This window comes from Hetaerina americana, unplaced genomic scaffold (genome assembly GCF_022747635.1).
Source record: "Hetaerina americana unplaced genomic scaffold, ioHetAmer1.1.p SCAF_13, whole genome shotgun sequence".
NCBI lineage: Eukaryota > Metazoa > Arthropoda > Insecta > Odonata > Calopterygidae > Hetaerina > Hetaerina americana.
The window spans coordinates 6,301,796-6,322,834 of NW_027286403.1; the positions used below are offsets into that span (position 1 = coordinate 6,301,796).

General features: G+C 41.1%; 1 protein-coding gene across 1 annotated transcript in view; it reads right to left on the reverse strand.

Annotated features, from left to right (window-relative positions):
• The window catches only part of LOC139686068 (uncharacterized), a 219,882-nt gene extending 202,272 nt beyond the window's left edge, over positions 1 to 17,610 (reverse strand). Inside the window, exon 1 of the mRNA XM_071583184.1 lies at positions 17,458 to 17,610. Coding sequence (XP_071439285.1) covers positions 17,458 to 17,506 — 49 coding nt within the window. The 5' untranslated portion in view covers positions 17,507 to 17,610. The remainder of the gene's footprint in view (positions 1 to 17,457) is intronic.
• Between the last annotated feature and the right edge of the window lie 3,429 nt (positions 17,611 to 21,039).

Sequence of the window (21,039 nt, forward strand, 5' to 3'; positions counted from 1 at the left end):
CCGCACTAGATTGCTAAAATAAGACTTCGATGAGGATATGTAGACGGGTACCCGGGAGGCGGTGGGCAATATAGTGTATGAGGAGGAGTGGGAATGATTTTCCAAGGTAAGTTTTAGTTCAGGATAGAAAAAAGGAAACCAGAAGAACAATCAGCCTCCCTTCAGCGTGGCAAAAACAATGATGCTGAACAAATGTTCTCCGCAGGTCACGGGACATGTTAGATTCATTACTTATTCAAATTAAAGAATGAAATAAATATAGTGTAAGTACTTGTGTGCGCCATACGTTTGATGTAAACTACATTAAATTAATTCAACGTCAAAGTTTTTCTCATTACCTCTGTAGCAGTGCAATTTTAGAAATTCTAACATGATTAAGAGTAATTGATGAACAAATCATTTCCCATTAATACACTTTCGTGATTTCCACCATCTGCGTCGGCAATCAAGCATAATTTTACCTGCAAATTCGAATCCTCTTCTCGCACTCCAATATTCCTTGTTCCTTTTCCAACCCAAACATAAAGCCATTCCATTAAATTTGATTTTAGCCTTTGAAAAGAGGGTTTTTGAAACAGAAATAGACAAAAATAGATACAGATATATTTGCCTGGGTTACTATACTTGAACGGCAAGGAAAACACCCGTATTGGATTCGTATTTCTAATTTATCCATTAATATCTTATCAAGTGCCTGAAACTAGTATCGACGCGGTCAGTATCGGGAGGTTTTACTCATGTAAATCATAAAATAGTTCCTTTCGTGGCCATGGAAGAATTCAACTATTTCTGTATTGGAATATTTCTTCTGTGAAGCAATCACCGAGCTAAAATGCCTTTTAGCCGGTGAATTAGCTCAAACTACGTTTAACTTCGGCAACCGTAGACACGCTAATAAATTATGCATCGAAAAACATACTATCGACATTCCTACGTGGCTAAGGTCTACCGCATTTTCCCCAGATTATAAAACAGGCTTGCCGAACAATAAGCATCTCGGTACTCTATTACGCATTCTCATGACGCGCGTAGCATATGAATCGCAACTGAAAGAGAACAAGCAAGTTAAGTAGGTTAGGCACCGTCTATTCGAAGAAAAACTACTGACAAAATATTTTTTACATAACCATTGAAGCATAAATTAACACCTAAATTTAACAAACTGGGTGTGACCTTGAATTGGGAGTACTTTACCACTGTAAGATTGCAAAAACACGCGGCCGCTTTTTTGAAAATTCAGCCTTCTACCAATTAATGAAAAGTAAATTAATTCGCACTTATACCTGATAGTTGTTTGCGCTGATAAATAAATTGAATATAGAGATTATTTACCATCCTTATAATGATAATAAACTACAACACGCTGCGGAATAATAATATTAAGTGTAAAAAAACCATTAAATTTCTAGCAAAGAACTCAGCAGGCGAGGTGAATGAAGATATCAACACGACGCTGACGACAGGCAAATCATATATCGATCTACAATAAGTAGATTGCCGGAATTCAAGATTTTTTTTTCAAAATCCAAAGTATATAATATTTTTCCATGATGATGAGGTTGTACAATACGTTATTATAATGAATAGAGTGACTAAGATTTGTAATGTCTCGTACGTATTAATCGAATTAGGATATGCAGTACACTATAGGTGATATCAAAAGTCGGAGGGTCAATTATCTGAATTCAAAAGTCAATATACAACCTAAGGGTTCAAAAATAAATGATTCGGAAACAAATTACATCTAAACTAGCAATCATAAAGCATTACATAGTAAAAAGATCGTTGAGTAAGGAGAAGCACTTCCTCAAATAGTTTTCAAGAACTATGATTGACCTAGGCAACATTCAGCTGTGCCAAAGTATGGCTCTATTCTATTATTACAGGTCAACTGTATTTTATTACGGTTTCTCTTTCCCACAAATTTCGTCTGCCATATGGAAGTCGAACGCCGAGTTTCCGAACCCATTTCCACATAATTGTCACACACCATTTCTTGTGGAATATTATTAGCTGACGCGACTGAAAGGCAAGTACACGCCAAACATCAGACCTGAATGTTTTTCATGAATATCAAGGTATAAGTTAAATTTTAATGGGAAAGAATTTAATTTATCATATTTTACCACTAAACGATGCATTAAACTTTTATTTGAGATTCTGTTTTTCTAGTAACTCCTCGTGGATTTACACCGTTTGCAGACACGTAATTGTGAATGAATTAAGAGAACATTTATTTTTCCCCAATTGTGAATAGCCCTATTGGGGATGCTATATCTGGGAATGGCTGTCGATTTTAAATCCTCCGGTAGAACTTTGATTTGTGTAAAATCCTTTGCGTGCAAAAGGAAATATGGGCGCCAATGTTTATTAACCCTTCAAATATTTCAGTTCATACGTTGTTCCCACACGGAAATGGCGAAATTACACGCTCCCTCGCGTTCTCAAGTCGACAAGGCTCATCGTTACTCGCCTCCTCACGCAAGGATCCGAGTACAGCCTGCGTTCTAACATGACCGGGACTCAAACTAAGGTCCCAGAAGAGGAGGGCCCAGGAACCAAAAGGGAGAGGGAGGAAGAGTGATAGAAAATACGCTTTCACGTCTTACACGTAGCCAGCCGAAGTTATCGGGGAAATAGAAACCTAAAAATATATATGTCGCGTAGTAGATTGTGAATAGACAGATATACTAATATTCATTCTCCAAATTCATTAATTACAGTTTATAACACTTGTATGCTACATAAGTTCCAGTGAAACGAACGGAGTAAATATAACACTGTCACTCTCATCCATACCCTTTCTCGGAGTTGGATTTCATTAATTAGGAATCGCTATCCTAAGAAAGCATTGAAAGAGCCAAAATCTTAATGAAAATCCGAAATTAGGAATAAAAATGCTAGTGAAAATGATAAATCGTAATAAACCTTGAGATAATACCAAAAGCATTACTGATAACGAAGACTGCCGTAAGGATTAAGGAAGAAAATGAGTTCATTCGAAGCAAATAAATTTTACGACAAAAATTTCAAACTTAAAAAGTGAATCCTGTGACACATCCCCGTAAGGTTTACTTCTGTGAAAAAACTAAGCTCCACTGACTAGTTAAAATCTTGAAAACAGATTTTACAGCGGCCTATTGACGGTGGCTGTGCGAGGAGGGCGTCGGCGAGGATTGAAGGTATGGGAAGGTAATGGGTTCAATGACCGACCAAAAGTTGCATTCTCGGCGATAGAAGAATGAGAAAGGCGGTCCCATGAAAGTTTTTCGCTCTTCTCTTCCTTCATCTAGGTCTTCGCCACGCCAAGCGCCACGCATTCTGCCAGACACACCACTGACACCAATAGAAACCTTGTGCACTAACTGAATGCCACCATATGGGTGATAGAATGGGCCCAGCAGTGATCTGAACTTCTTAAACTTACAATAATTAAATACAGAAAATTCGCAGAAAGAGGTTTCCACTGAAGGGAAAGATTATACACGCTTGCAATGATATCACACGTTACATACGATATAACGAGGCATTATCGAAAAATACGGGCCGTTTTCTTACATTTAAATATTGACGGGTCAAAAAAAAGTTATACGAACAAGTTGTACGCACATACTGCATGTATACTGGGCCAATACTGATTGTTTCCGAATCCACTAAGTTATTGTGTTGATTCAGTTGTCGTTTGCCTGTCGATGAATGGATATCCAAAATCAATGCTCCCGTCAGTTGCGAAGTACGTGCTGTGATTCGATTTTTGCGAGCAAAATGATCATTAGCTGCCCAAATTTATCAGGAGTTGTGCCTAGGTTATGAACCTACAGCAGTTAGTGAAGGAAAGGTTCGACAATCGCGTCGGCACTACAAAAATGGACGCACAATTGTGCATGATAAAAAGTGGAGTAGGAGTACCCAGTACCCAGACCGATAAAATTGTTCAACAAGTGGACGAGGAACTGCGATATGATCAGCGATTAACGATTAGTGCCATGGCTTATATATTTTCTCTTGCTGGATGAACCATTATTTACACGATTGTTACGGAAAAGCTCGGATATCACGAATTGTGTGTGTCTAAATGCTCACCGACCAACACAAAAGCAAAGAATATTGAGTGCACGAGTGTTTTTGGATCGCTATCGACAGTCAGTACCTTGTAACTAGCGACTATTTCCTCTTCTTGCACTTGATATAGTAGTTCGACGGACAATGTTTTGATGACGACGGGGAACTCAATACCGCCGTAATCAACTAGTGCAATTTCCAGTTGGCGAACTTCTATGCAGAAGGATTAAAGAACCTGGTTGCGGTGTAACGAAAAGTGAACAGCGATTGCGTAGAAAAAGTGAAGCACGGTTTGTGGGAAGCTAAGACCGTTAATAAAAACTAATATATTTATTTGTGACCAAACGGACCTAATTAAAAAATAACCCTAGCACCTAACTACGGATTTTTTCACCCAGCGATCAATAAATGCACATATTACCTGTTGATACTAAGTTAATTAAATTTATTTCTAATTTAATAATAATTCATGGCTTCGGAAAATACCATTTTGCATGCAATTAACTGAGGGGGATATTTTTAAATATGTATGAGTTGTCGCAATAAAACATTTATGAAACCCCTACAGATTCAAAGTTCCTGGTCTCCGATTGGGATTTTGGTTGAGTGAACGGAATAACAGATGCTGAACGCCAGTCAAGGATAAGATATCTCATGCCGTCAGCAATTGCAGAGGGGGGGGGCTAGTAACAGAAGAAATAAAAATTGTATTTATAATTGAATTTTAATAGGGATAACATTTACTGTTTGCCCTTTTCAGGATATGACGTTCATTTATAAAATAAACTGTCTGAGGCATGCAAGATTACCACCATGTTTATCCCATCGAGTAATTTTCAAGCAACTATTAAAAATCTTCGTTGTATCCCATTATAAGTGTTGATAAGAAAGACTAGCATGAACGTTACTAGGTCGTTAAGTAAGAAAGAAAAGCTTCCTCGGCCCCACCTTTTTGGTTGTCGTATTGCTTTTGCGTTTATAGAGGCAGGTTAAAATACCCATGGGAAGCTAGCATCAGTTCAGAAAAAATGCCCGTCGTCAAAGTTATTAGCCATCAAATCTAAGTAGTCGCTATGAGGGAATATAACAAATCACTGAAATAAAAAGTTTAAAGCTCATATCAACTATGAGAATCTCATCGAGAAATCAGTTTAAACAGACAAGGAATTGAAAATAAAGCAGCGATACCATTAACTACTTTTTTTAAATTATTATCACTGGTAATTCCAGTGAAAACGTATAATTTCAAAAGCGTCTTTCAGGAATATAATGAGAGAATATTAGTCTTGAAAAATGAGTCACATGGGAAAATGCGAACAATCTCTCCCGTATAGAAATAATTTCCTCGAAATACGATATGAATACAGAATTGAGAAATTTGTGGAATCCGTCTGTCAATCACTGATTATTTCATGAGATTGGCATTTTCTCTGCAGAGTTAATTCGTTGATGCTAATCTTATGGGCACAGAACTGAACCAGTATTTTCCTGTTCGAATACCGACCTGCATAAAGAGGGAATCGCGTACGGGTAAAGCGAAATTTTGACCAAGTTTATGCGGATGTTTTCCAAAGAGCGCTCAAGAATTTTTCCTTGGAGTATCAATTGAGGTTAAATTTGAAAAGTTTCAAAGTTACCGCCTTGCTAGTAATTCAAATTGACATTTTTATTATTTAAATGCCGGCTCACGGACTGAACAAAGACAGAGTACATAACTGGTTTGGAAGATATAGTAGTACTCCCTTTTTAGAGCTAACACAAAGTACAGGGAAAAAATGAGAATGCACACGAAACTATTGATTACAAGCATCTCAGCAGTTCTTGATGAGTTTCCTGTTTCGTTAATACACCTCATTGCGCTGCACAAACAAGTAATGAAGGAATAAAAATGCCCCAAATATCCCTGATTTACTAGGGATTCGCACCCTCTTAACTCTTCATTTGATATCCATCATCTATCGTCAACAGATTCTATTCCCACATAAAGTACACAAGCCAACGATGGGAGTCGAATCGAGGTATTTTGCAACGGCAGATCAATTCATTAGCTGCTCCACTACAAAGAAATTCCTTGGAAATGGCGATAGATATTTTTAACAGCGGCAAGACACATTGAGTAGGAAACGCACGAAGTATTATAGTTGGCAAGGAGTGAGGCATGGGGGAGGGCGAAGGGATAAGAATGGGAGGCTGGTGGTGGTGGCGTGACAGTCAGGTGAGGAAAGGGTGTGCGGAAATAAAAGGCGTGTGAGGTGATGCAGTTGTAGTTGGGAGAGTCTTAATCACTGGCCGGGCAAACCTGCTCCGCCGAGTGCTTTGGTCGAGTTACCGGAAGGAGGCAGCGTGTAACTCGTCCGTGGGAGCGCGAGCCTCATGAATGCATATTCAATTGGTATAAACGGCATTGTGATTTACGTAATGGCTTCCGAGTTCATGGAAATTCTGTACTGGATCAGAGCAATGCATCCAATTCCTTTTGAACAGAAACTTCAATTTTTCATTAAAATTACATATGTTAAAAACCTATTTCCGGATTCTCACCGAACTAACGGTTTAAAATATAAATTTAGGCAGGAAACTCAAAACGTGAAATAGCTACTAGTCTTTGTATTGTGCTTGACCTATTTTCGTTCACCATCACCGATGCTCATGAACACTACGAATCCAGCAATGTATGACATCGATTATTGCCTGTATTTTTGCTCTAACATAGAGTTTGATAATAGGGGTCAAATGACGGCAAAAGTATGAGTGGACATGCTGGAGATAATGAGGATCTATTAAATTACTAAGGATCTTCATTAGTAAGATTTAAAACTCTTTCTCCTGCTGCGTTCTCAAACTTTTATTTCCTCCAGACGCAAAGGATGGGAAGATAAGATTTGTCGCTTCTTTCAATTCTCTCCTCGAACGACCATTCTACGACATTTCTATTTAGTTCTATGGTGCCACTTGACCCACTTTGAGGTTTTGTTTAAAATTTCACATTTTCGTCCATTTTTTAATAGCATGCAACAGATCACAAAGTAAATTATTGAACCATAATAACTTATCCATCACAGGCCTATCCTGCTTTTACACATACATGGAATGGACTCTACATTTATATTTTCAAATTTGTAACATCTACGGGAACCATTGCCACTCCTTCCTCACGAAGCTGGATTAGTATCATCATGATGAATATTTCGATCTTAAGATTGATTTACTTAAACCCATATTCTCTTTTCTTTCCTCTCTACTTAGTGCTAATTCCCTCACCCCCTGATAGCGTTTCTGTTCTTCATTCTTCTTACTTTCTCTTATGTACTAGTCTCATGAACTTCCTCGCGGGGTCTTCCCTTAATTCTCCCTTCTCATATGTTTACAAATAGCCCATGAAGCCTCAAAGTGTGTCCGGAAAGATTAGTAGAGTGCTCGCCCAAGGTTGACAACGGACCGATCGCAATCGGCACCAAATAGCGCAAGTACTGCCTTTCACTATTGGCATAAGTAGTTCTTTCTGTGTAGGATACACTTTTCTCCTAGCCTATTTCCGAAAAAAATACATTTTTCAAAGCTGAAAATTTTTGGCGCCTCTGGGCATCAAACCGGCGATCTTAAGCTATCCTTGAACCACTTCTGCGTCTCTTTGTCTTAATATAAGATTGAATAGACTTATCCGACTTGTAATTCTCCTGACTTGCAGGAGATACTGCAGCGTAACACTCAAAGCCATGTCAACCCGCTCTCACAGAATTCCAATTCTTTGCTGTGTAAGACGTATCTCGTATGTTCACTGGGAAACCTTCCATTTCATTCCACGAACTATTAGTTGAGTAAAGGCTATTTCCTAAATACAAGGGCATATAGCATGCTCATGCTCGACTAAGCTTTCTTCGAATCGCAAGAGACGATTAAAAAGGGAGATTTGTTGGCATTCCAGATAATTCGAGGTCGTTTTCCCCATCCAAATCAACGAGTTTATGAATTGACCTTACAGTAAAACCTTCCATTCCTGACAACGTGCATCTACATCAATGATATCCCCTGCAGGCTGCCTCGTTGGTATTAGTTCAATGTAGTAATTTTAATTTTTTTAGTTTCCCGGCGGTTCAAATATACGAGGTGGGTTGTACTATTGTGATCACGACGGTGTTGTGGTCAGTGGGGACAGTACAGAATTCCGTTATCGTGTTGATAAAATGATATAAAAACTTAATCAGTCTAGAACCGCATCAACTTGAGTCCGAAAATATCTCCTTTCTCGTGCTATATTCGCACTTCCCACTCTGCCAGCATAGTGCGGGTTTCAACGGTATCCGTCCTTAGTGATGAAATCCGAGGTGTCTCAACGGAAACGAATTATTGCACCCCTTGTCCTGTTCTCCGCGCCGCCGCCGTCTCCTCACTGGAAAGACTCCACCCGTCACGGCGTTGCGGATGGATGAGGGGGTGCCTGACGCATTGAGGGCCGTGTGAAAGGGGCGCGAGGCACCGGGCGCGGGGCGGGCTTAGGGGTTGAACAGGTCCCGGTGGAGGGGAGGACAGGTAGTTCGTCCCACGCTCACGAAGTCGTGTGCTCCGTGGACGTGTGTGGACACTGTGGGACGCTTGCTTGCCGGCTCGCATTTGCAGACTGACGCCGGACCAGTCTCCGCAATAGCGAAAGGCTTTGGCAACTCGTCGCGAAAATTTTCCGAGAGCCTCCCTTGCCTCACTCTTCCCCTATCGTGTGCCGCAGGGTATTTCTTAGCAGAGCTCCCCAACCGGTTTTGAAGGCACTAGTGAGCGATGGACTCCATAAAAATGTCGAACGAGTTATGAACGATATTTTAAGCTGGCTTCACGGTCGTAATTTTTAGTAACATTTAAAGAAGTTTGATAACAAAGGATAATCTGTAATCCCCTTTGCGGAATCGTACTTGCGTCAAGTCGTTTCCGTCAGAAATGTAGCTTAATAAATCCTTGCAAACAGTATTACTGCTGCTGTTGCTACGATTAGGTATATAGCTCAACCATTTGGTGATCATTTTTTAATACACTAAAATAGTAATTATTTCATTAATCAAAATTTTGTTTTCCGATTCTCATATCACTATTCCTGAATTGTATTACCCATTTTTGTTTATGCACTTTAGGCCATCACAAAGTCGCAGCAAAATGGGAAATTTTAAGACAACAACATAACTAAAAATATCCATATTAAATGAGTTTGTAATTTTCCTGACTTTATTTTACGGTACGACGCGTTCCTAATGATGCCGCAAGTCGGTGAAACCCATTGTACAGAAAAATAAAGCCAGTGGGAAAATTAAAAACTCATTTAATATGGATAGCAAACAATTCCATGAAGTGTAGCCTGAAAGCGTGAAGAATATAAAAATAAACATGTTTGAATACATGTATTGTACAGTGTTCGCTAAAGGGAAAGCTAAATGACAAATTATAAATATTGAAGAAAATTGCCATATTTTGCTTTGGCCGCAAATCTTGAAAGGGAAAAGGTAAACGACGATTAATGTCTATCTGTCCGAAAATATGTTCTCTCAATTCATCTAGGTTGCCTAATCTATAAATGCTGCCTATCTGTTGGCTTCCTGATAAACTCATAAACTCTCTCGGAGCCAGAAGTAAACCCGAGGGAGTCCTATATTTGTAAACGTTTAACGAAAACTCTTCGTGAATTAATCTACTTCCATTCTATTTCCTCTCTATTTTCTGTGACTATCTCTTGTTAACTTTCCTAAACAAATGCAGAGAATCTTATTTAACTTCATCAATATTCTCACCAATTCACCTTCCCCAAAGGCTCCCACAAGCTTTACACCTTTGCTTAACGAGGCCCAACAATGTGAAACGATATATCTTTATAAAATATCACCTATCATTCGTATCATTAACGCGAATTAAAAAAAATGCAAAATGAGTAGTTTTTCAGACAGATCGGCATATTATTCTAATGATACATCCTCATTAAGTTTTGGGTCGACAGTCGGTTTTACGTTTTTTCTGACTTTATGGCTATTTATTTCTCCCAGTTATTTTGATATTTCCCAATTTCGCACGTAAAAACTGTTAATGATTGCGTCACGCTGGCGCTCTACTTGTATGCTTCGCGGAATATGGTGAACTTGGGCTCACCACACTGATTTTATTAACCCCGAATTTGAACTTTCTGTTTGACTAAGGCGTACGTAGGGCTCCTAAAGACGCAGTATTCTCGCGAGGGAAGAGCAAGCGCGGAAGGAAGATTTCAGCTGAGGTATTTTATTATTTATTTTGCAGGGAAATGTTCTCGAGAGCGTGTCCGCGTTCACTATCTCTGTCCGGGTAACCTTGAAGAAGCGACGACGTCGAGAGGAGGGATTGTTCGGTAAGAACCCGACGAAAAAGATGCGCCCAGGGAAGAGCGTTGTGGAGGAAGTTCGTACACACCGCGACGAAGAGTGGGGCTCACGGAACGAACGCTGCTGCTCTCCGGCGTAACCATCAAGCTATTGGGCGTCATGAGCAAACGCCGATCGAACACGATTCCAAAACCTTGTTGTACTCCTCTTCAGCAGAGGAGCACAACAAGGCGTCCGAAGTGCTTGCGACTTGGTTTTTAAGATGACCAACCTTTAACTTATCTATTTAAGGAGGTCGAGAAATAATTTTCCCGTGCGTTTGTAAGACAAAAAGTAAGATAGTCTTATTCTCATCACTAACACCATATTTCACAGCTCTCCAATTTTCCATAACCGATGTGAAATCTCATTAAAATTCCAACATTCTATCCTTTCCCTCATCTTTAGTTGATCTTATTGTGTGCCCCATTTTTCCAGCTGGAATCTTCCCTTCTTTTACGATACGTTGCTATCCTTTGCATGATGCACAGTGATCGATCTAAAAATATTACGGTACTTAATCTTCCTGGGGATCGAGATGGTGCGGGGGCTAACGTACTGGCTTCCCACCCTGAGGGCGCGGGTTCAAATCCCGGCGGTGTTGAATATTTTTCAGAGGTATCTCGATCCCTACTTGAGGTGCTTTGTGGAGGGCACTTTGAGTGAGTACGGCGTCCGTCGGATGGGACGTTAAACTGCGGACCCCTTGGCGCCTTTCGTAAAGAGTAGGCTAATGCCGACGCCGGGTTTCTCTCCACCCTTCATCCTTTCCTGTCCATCCCCTATGGCGCAAATGACCTTAGCTGTCGGTCGCCTCCCCTCAAAACTACTACTTAATCTTCCTTTCATTGTAATCACGAATAATACGGAGGCAAAACGAGTAGGTGTAAATTTTTTTCTATCAGGTTTGATGTTTATATATTCATGTTTTACACCCGAGGTGTAAATATTCCACTTGTACTTAGTAAGGCGTAATTAATATTTGTGGGTCTCGCCTAGATAAAAATTTATGGCCAGACATTTATTTTTCATACAGGATTCTAAATTTGATATTAAGAGTGACGCAAGGGATATTAAATTCTGGCTCGGCATCTAAAATATTTCAATTAAAATTACATTACAGAATTTTATTATAGAGTTGCCTTAAATTCCGTTCGGTACCACCGGCAAATTTGAGTGCTTTTTAGCGAGTCGAAAAGCCCAATCCTAGTTGCCTCTATGACCTTCCGTAGTTTCCTCAATATATCATATATAAAATTAAAGTATAAAATATATCTATCTCGAAATCCTCAGGTTTATCTAACATGATCTGTTTTAAATTAATCTAATTTCTCAGTCAAAATTGTCATTTTTTGTGCGAAAATTTCAGTATTAATTTTTCTACTAATTCGAATTCCCCCAAAATACTTTACACGGTTGCATCAGGAGCGCACGGCGCCCCGTAGTGTTCGAACTAAAGATGTTTACAGTTGCTACTCTTTCACCCAGCGTGCATGTCCTCATGCCGTGTCAATTGGTCTCTTCGTCGACCAAGGCCAAACTCGCCAGGATTTTAGCGAGCCACTCACCGGCTGTGTGGCGGGTGGGTGAGGTCCGACGCAAGAGGTGGGTTTCTCCTAGTTGCCGACTGAATCCCATGGACGCGACGACCAATATACCTCTAAAGTCAATGAGAGGAGCGCCTCACGGAAGTACCTGACGGTCCTCAATGGAAACCTCCGGGATGGGATTTTTTTTCGCAAGTGATGGCGTCCGGGTTTAAGAATCCCTGGCGTTTCGCTTATTTTTTCAGCGGTACAGAATTCGCGTGAAAGATTTTTCAGGACATTCTGGATAAAATGGAGATTTCTTTTCTCTAGACTCAACCAAACGAATTCCCGACACGAATATGAAATAGAATGAGATGCCTCTTTTATGATGCGACGACTAATTACAGCTACCTCTATGCACCTAAAACACGTAAGCTGTTACCGGTGATGTCTAACGAATAATTCCACTCAAGACCACATTTCGAGTAATGCAAACGTTCTTATTGTTCATGCGGATCGCGTGAAGGAATGGCATAATTTATCGCAGCTACCGTGGAAATTTAATCGGAAAATTACTCAGAGCTAATGTTTAAAGGGCTGAGTGGCTTTGTGAATTTTGAAACCGGCTCATTGCGCCTGCCGTGCACATATCTATCTACGCAAGTTTTCGCAACAATTTTGGCGTAAATGTATTTCGGTTTCTCGTTCACTCCCCCATACGCCGATCAAAGTTCACTGCTCTCGCACTCCTCCGGATAATTTTCCAGCCAGTGGGGGGAACACCCATGGTATATGGTTAGGGGAATTCCCGTGATATTCATACATTCCTCCCCCCTGGCCCATGTGAACACTCCGGAACGTAAGCAATTCAGGAAGCAGGCACGGGAGGGGTAGAGGAAAGTGAGGGTGTAATGGGTGCAAGCCACCGTGGCCCTGCGGTCCAGAGTGGAACCCGAGGACCAACGTTACTCTTGGTGGGCCAGGAAATTTTTTTCTTCTTTGTCCTGATCACTCTAGTAGCTTACCCATCCTAACCATTCACGCCAGACATTATCATCATAGCATTAATTTTAACTTAGACAAAATCTCTATCCCTAATGGTATCAAATCAAAACTATACATGTATTTAATATCCACTCACACCAATCATAGTTGAGGAGAAGTATTAACTGTAAAGACTTTTCCTTCATTCATCATTTGAAGTTTTGCTAGTGGGATATTATTCTGGATACCAAGCTATAGGCCTTGGTCATAGAGACCTCGCTTTCGCAATCACCATTAAGATCCCACACCGTTTGTGGTATAAGGCGCAAATTAAAACACTGGTGAAAAAATCAAACGACGTGAGAAATCAATGCTTACTGCTTAATGAAGTGATTCCTGGATTGAAGGTCCGCCTTTAATCTTCCGCCCCAATAAGCACAATGGTGATTTGATCGCAAGCCGTGCACGAAGACCTATTTTTTTTAAACAATTTATCCCAATGCGTCCATATTATGGGCCTTTAGGAAGTCAAGTAGAGGGTGCCTATACCTAGCAAACGAATGAACGACACTGCCAAATCCCGTGCGTTGATAGTTCACCTATTCATTCTCTTTATTAACCAAATTCTCCGGTCTGGATATGCCGACAAAGTTTCCAAAGATATCGTCCAACATTGTACTATTCCCTATTAATCATTCAAAAAATCCTTATCAGAAGACTATAATTCGCCAGGACTGGAAAATCATTGAAAAAGGAACTTCATTTAAGGATGGCAATATAATAATAACTCAGAAATTACTGGCCAATTTCATTTAGTTCCGAATCTTGTTTATGTCCAGAACATATGTAGCACTGGAGTCACTACTTTACGTCCAGCAACCAGCACGGTTTGAGATAAATTAATTTCGTGCTATTCAATACGGCCTTTTTATGTTGTATGACGCACTGAAAATTAGGAAAGGAAACAAACAAGAAAATGCGATATTATTTATTTTTTCATGTGCGTTTTTTATTTTAGGAAGCCTTCGGATAAAGTCACGCTAGCCAATTTTACTCGCAAGCTGCAAGGGCGTGGAATGGATGAGGAGATAATAAACTTGACCCTTTACTGGATTTAACTGGACTTTTTCCGCAAACGCACCAAGAGGTAGTAACGAGACAGTTCGAGTACTTTGTCACGCATCAATCATATTTTTCATCCTCAGGGTAGCATAATGGGAACTCTGATCTTGAATGCATGCATAAATGGCAGCAAATCAAAAACGGAAATCAACAAAGGAATTCTCGACCAACATAGTGGGGCGAATACCTCGTCACAAAACAGCGACTAGCGATCGACAGAGGATTCGCGACTGGTATATTGCAAAGGGTCAACAATCACACGATAAAAAGTTATGGTATTCCACTTCGGATATACGAGAATGCAATCCACCCACACAAGCACACACACACTAGGCTTCATATTATCGCTGCTGGCCAGACAAATACTTAACGCCCAAGCTTTGGGACGCCAAAGTCGTATTACATGTGTTGCTGCCATAAAGGAACATTTCCACGGGCGTGAATGGAAAATGAAGAGATAAAAAAGTGAGGATTAAAGGAATTTCTCCTCATACCCAAGCGTCAAACATGCTCGGAGAGTTTGGGAACCTACCGAAAAAAAACACCTAATAAAGAACAGAATAAAATGCAAAAGAAAGCTGTCCGCTTCGTGAATGGTCGTCGTGGAAGGGGAAGAATCGCCGTAACCCCTCGAAGACCCCAAAGATTCGACATTGGAACACTAAAGCCTATTCCAATGGTATCAATCATGCGACATCAAGGAAATAATCCGAGACCCGCACTACGCCAGTAAGTTAGAAATGGACACCATTAGGGAGAGAGATTTTCGAGCAGGCAGATTCAAAGATTTCTCCCCTTCCACAATTGATAACTAAAACATAAAATGAGGGAAGGACAGGCTTCGGCTAACGGAGTACCACGTAAATATGAAAGAACAGCAACTATGAAGCGCAGTAGAAGAAAGTGCGACGATCTGCAAAATATCAATTGAATCTACCTCGTGAAGAAGATAACGTTGCTGGAATTTTAGGGATTTTTTTCACATTCCTTCTAATTGGATGGAAGTACCTAACGATTAAAGCAAGGAATCGAAGTTAATATCGAACCTGAGTAACCTGAAATATTCCATTAATGCTATTACATTACTTAGATTAGTAAACGGTGCGACACTCAGCGCGGCGACGACTGATGATCGATCAATTAATTCAACTGAGGTAATTATTTAGAGAGTGGATATGATAAATAATGGACTCACGTAATAGAAACGACAACCTCAAGAGGAGGTTGAAGAGAAAACTCCGCGGCAGGCATGGAAATGATTGTTTCTTAAGATTCCTCACAAATATCGTCGGCATTTAGGGGGATAATCCACGCGAGTGCGGTCTGATTTTCGATTAAGGCGCCCGCCCACCTCGGGGCAGCGAGGAGTATAAAGAACACACAGGCCACTTCCAAACTTCACTGCGATACATAAACTTGCCCCCTCCCCATAGTGAGTTCCGTGTCGAGAGCACCGCGCAAAGGAGTTTGAAGTGCGTGCTTCACGCAACAATGGCACAAATAGTTTTCCTCGGGCGATTTCTTTATTTTGCCGCGAGAGGGGTGGAGCGAAATGAGGGAGGGGGTGAAGAGGGGACGGGAGAATTGGTGTTGTATATGTGGGGAGGATGTGTTCCCCCGATGTAATTCTCCCCTAGGCCCTGGCACCTCAAGACACGAGAACATATAACGCTCTCGACCCGACTCTCCCCCGCCTCCGCCCTACCCGACCGACTCGACACGCTTTGCACCCTCCCGACCCCTGCCCATCCCTCCCGCTCTTCCTACGGGCCGCCCACCGTTCCTCAAGGGCTCATCCCGCCCCACGCCTCCCCGAACTCCTGCCAGGCCCCATTCCCTCGCCCCCTCGGACCCGCCCATACACACCCTTGACCCCCTCCCCATTTTGGAACTCCACTCCCTTCTGTTCTTTCCACTAAATATAGACGAATCAATCTACCTAAGAAGAATCAAGTTAGTTCTATGCGCGCGTGTGTGTGTGTGTGTGAGCGCGCGCGAGTTAAAGTGTCTCTTGCGCGCGTAAATTGTGCCTCCTTGGGTTTGTGTGCCAGAGAGCGCACCTTCAGACTGGACGACCGGTTTTTGGGGCCAATGGGTCGGATGGGGAGAGTGGGTGTGGGATTTGGCGGGCGTGAGATAATGTCTTGGGCACGGTTGGGTGGATTCTCTCTAGCGCTTACGGGTTTGTAAAGAAAGAAAGGATTTGCTCGGCGGAATACGAAGGCTCCTTACCAAATGACCATATGTAATCACCGCTCAACAACATTTGGGGGAGATGAAGTCTAATTTCTCTTTGTTTTTGTTGCGTCGGGAAAGAAGTAGGTATGCGTCGTGCGCAGCAGCAGTCCACGATCGCGTTCGGTTAGACGCGCGAGCTTCCACCGCTGGCCGGTCGCGCGGACGACCTCGGCGTTAAACGCGGCCGACACCGGTGGCAGTTTCTCTCTCTCAGATTTTACAAACAACTTTCACTTCTTGATGAAAAACTAAGCTACAGTAATGACCATCCACATCGCAACTCAAGCGAGAGAGCAAATCCCATCGTAAATACTATACACGAGAGTGTAAGAATTTTGGTTTATTTGATTTGCCAAAATTTACGCAAATTCATCTTCAGGATAAATCCTGAAGATGAATTTGACCCAAAACGGTTAGAATTACTGCACACTTGCAAAGAAATTGGCAAAATTATCACCACCCTGGAATGAGTGCTTGGTTCGACAATTCCAATCCTAAAAACGAATTCGAATTTCCATTCGAAGGAAGTAGAAATCACGCCATCAAAATATTTTCTGACAAAAAATGGATATCACGTAATCGTCCCAATATTTCGCAACGAGTGCTATAAATGGATTCAATGATAAAGTTTACACTGTAATTCGTGGGTTTACTCGCACTCAGATAACTCACTAAAACTTTTATCAATTCCCATAGAAACTGTTTACACTCCGAGCAAATATGGCTGAAAAAGTGCAACTGAGTTGACGGTCCAACGATCGAACGCACAGAAATATTTATTTACGTATGCTATCTGTCATTGGTGCCAAAAACGGAGAATACCCATGTTTCGCTTTTTCGGGCGCCTTTGCCATCACAGGCCGCGGAGAGAGCGAGTTTGGCCTCCCGGGTCGTATACGCGCGCCCGCGGGCCGCAGAAGTAATGTGGCGCTTCACTTTCAGCCGCCACACAATTGGTTGAACCACAGTCGTACGATCTATCTCCCGCTCCTATGACACCAACTCGTTCCTTCGCTTTGTCAACTGCGTCAAAGGCCGCAAGTATGGGCCCTTCTGGCCAGACTACAGAAATAACCCAGGGAATTTTTTTAAGAGACCCTGGCTCTCGTCACACACGGTGGGGGATATGACAGTGCGTGTGGTTTCTTCCTCACCTGTGAACACGAGGATGAGGACGAGTCCTCTCAGTAAGTCTTGCATCATGGGGCGGCGTTGTACCCTCACGTGGCAGACGAGAAAGGTTACTACGAGCGTGTTCCACGGCAAGCAGCTAGTAAAACGGACGTACACTCCCGCGAAGCCCGGAGGATGGCAACTGGCTGAGGATGGAGTAGGCGCGCTCTCGGCGGCTAAGCGTAGCGACAGCAGCGCTTCACTAAGGGCATCTCTCGTACTACGGGAACTTTTGGGGGAGGGGGGTGGGAAGAGAGGGGAAGGGGAACTTCCCTCCGAAAGCGTTCGCGATCACCTGCGCGATGACTACAAAGCCCTTTCGATGTATTCTCCTCCTCTTACTTCCTTTCCCTCGCTATCGCGATTGATGAATACTTCAGGCTTCGTGTTTATATCGACAATCCGAGAGGGGAATATATATTTCTCTAACGGGCAGTTCTCATAGTATAATTTTTCGGAGCCGAAGTGCTTGAGATGGTATTAATGACTCCATTGGTTTTACTTATGATTAATTTGCTCTTGTTGGGATGATAGTTCTGGCGCCTCTTCAATTGTCCATTTAGCCAAAAATACGTGAATTCTGCACGCTTCATCTTTGCTATTTAACGCAAGTATCAATTATGAAGTTCTCCCGTTGGAGCATATTTGGAAATCAATCAATTAATTTTGATGACTTAACACGTAGCACGCAAATACGGAAGTGAAATAATTGTGCACAATAACAAAATAATACCATTTCAAAGCTATCCCAACCCATTACTATTGGATTAAGCGTGTATTTATATTTTTAACTTGGTTAACCAGGTGAAATATTACAAGTTTTCCAAATTTAATTCATATTTTGCGGACCTGCGATGGGTTCCGTCTTTTATAATCACTGCAGTTAGCGAATTTTCTCAATGAGTAGTTTAAACCATACGGTGTTTCGTTCAAATAATGGGTACATCTATTTTTAAAACCTCGTTTCATGCCAACAAGTCAATCGATCGCTTGTTATTTTGCATGAATGGTTTAGCCATCGACATTTAAGTTATTGGCAACAGTGGGATTTCATAATTGATAATTACGTGATATCAATTCACAGGCAAACAACAGGGAGGCTATGGAACGGGTAATTTGGTAATGTAAAATGGTCATTTTGTGCAATATTTATTTGAAAAAAGTCAATTAATGGATTTTGAAAATAAAGAGAAAAGCTGTACCTGCAAAAAAGTCAATGTGAACTCAGAACAAATATTCCAAAAGGTGATAAATTTTCACTTGTACAAGGAAAATTGTAGATCATTAATATTATCATTTTTATTAATCAATCAATTTACAAAGGAATATAACACATGGGCACAATCAATGCAAGCGCAGAAACGGTATGGAGAAAGGACTATTAAGGAATTAAAACGTAATATAATACTAGGAACTTTTAAATGATACAAAAATCATGCCGGCACATAGTTCTGATTCATGAGTCTTAGGGGCTATGATGTGTATATATGAATGATATTGATATAAATGTGAAGACGTTTTATGACTGATAGGAATTGGGAGAGCGCGGTGGCTTTCAACATATAGGGCCCGATTTCGAACCCCGGAAGTGGCAGGTTTTTCAATGGTATCCCAATACCTCCTTGAGGTGCTACGTGGAGAGCTCATCCAAGAAGAGGCTTAGGCCGTCCTTCGGATTGAACGTTAAACTGCGGAAACCTCGGTGGCTTTCGTTACGAGCAGGCTGAAACCGACGTCGGGTTTCTCTTTATCCATCCCCCATTCCCTCCCTTACCGCATTACCCTCGTATTCCTAAATGCGCAAATTACCTCATCAGTCAATCGTCCTAAAAAAGACTGCTAACTACGTTAATGAAAACATACAGGGTTCGTCCGGAAAATAAGTGTACTGACTACTGATTTTTTCCCGCCGCTCCAGGCGCGCCCAGCACCGCTCTGACGGGCTGCGATTGGAGGGGGGTATGTTGGCAAGCGACGCTGAAAAAGGCAGTCGGCTCTGAGCTGTGGTGTAGTGAGGAGCTCTGTTAACGCGAACCTCCACGCTCGACCCACGTCACGGAACGCGATGCCGAAGTTTTTGGAGCAGCGTTATTCCATCAAATTTGCGGTAAAGCTTGGGAAATCGTCTACCGAAACTGTCGGTATGATTAACCAGGCTTACGGGGAGTCAGCCATGTCCAGAAACATGATCTTTCGGTGGCACAAGATTTTCGTGGAGGGCAGAGAAGAGGTCGACGACGAGTCTTCGAGAGGTTCCCGATGATGCCTTCGCGGGAGCGTTCCAGGAATGGGAACGCCGCTGGAACAAGTGTATCGACTCACAAGGGTCCTATTTTGAGGAATATTAGCTTAAGATATGTAAAAGTGTAATAAATTTTTTTCCTGAGCTCAGTACACTTATTTTCCGGACGAACCCTGTATTTGCTTTTAACTCTGAATCATTTTGTTCATGTCATAAATTTCAATGCACAGAGGAAAAGGAAGAGAGTGGAAAAATAAGGTTAAATGTCACCAATATTGACAACTGATGGATAATATTCACTTAATATAATTTTAAACGTTCGTCCGTCAATGTATTTACAAATTTTTAAACCTGTTTTGTTTTTATTCCAGGCTTGACTTTGATGAATTATTTTATCTAGTTCGAAGAATAGTTTTAGAATGTGACAATCAGAGACAATAATAAAAATTTTTGATCTGCCTAAAATTATTTTTTAACTACATTCTTAGGAGTGAATATTTTTTCATGATAAGATTTTAAAAATTTATTTTAGAATGTTTATTTGTAACGAAGAGAGAAGGCAAGATATATGTGCAGTGGTGAATCCAAATCGTCCTTCAGTGCCTTAAAATAAAAGTAACCCACCAGAGAGTGCAATGAAGTATAAAATAATGATACAATGCCACTAATTTCCCCGAAAGAGCTTAGATTATTTTCCAACATCCTTGTCCTTAGTGTATTTATTTAGTATATTGTTTTAAACACTTGCATTATCGCTGAAAGTGATAAGCGTTTGAATTGTCATGGTGGAAATATAATTCGACATCGTCGTTGAAAAGAATACCGCTTCCACCTACAGTGACTACCCCTTGTACTTGGTTGGCCTTGTGAAAGTTTTCACTTTTTCCGCACTTAGTTTAGGAGATATCAGTGTACACATTTAACAAAAACAACTTCGAAGTTACAATGTAAATACACATTTTGAGATACTTGGGAAGCGTTTTGATCAATTTTCCGATATCTTCTGCCGGTTCTTCTGTGAGTGTCGGCATTTTATAGGAATCGGATTTTGTTAGCTTGAAAACTCTTAATATAAAAACACGAATTTGAATTTGAAAATGTTGCTAAGTGCTAAAGAACCTATTACATTTTGAAATAAATTGGCTTACCGGATGTCAGTTATAGCTGAAGTTTATTTTACTGTTGTATCGATTTTGTGAGTAGCAACTGAAAAATTTGTGAGTCATACATTATTGAAATTGTGGTAACAAAATTTTAAGCCTTTATTGCACACTTCTTCCTTAACATGTCATTCAGGAAATATATTTATATTTTGGAATAA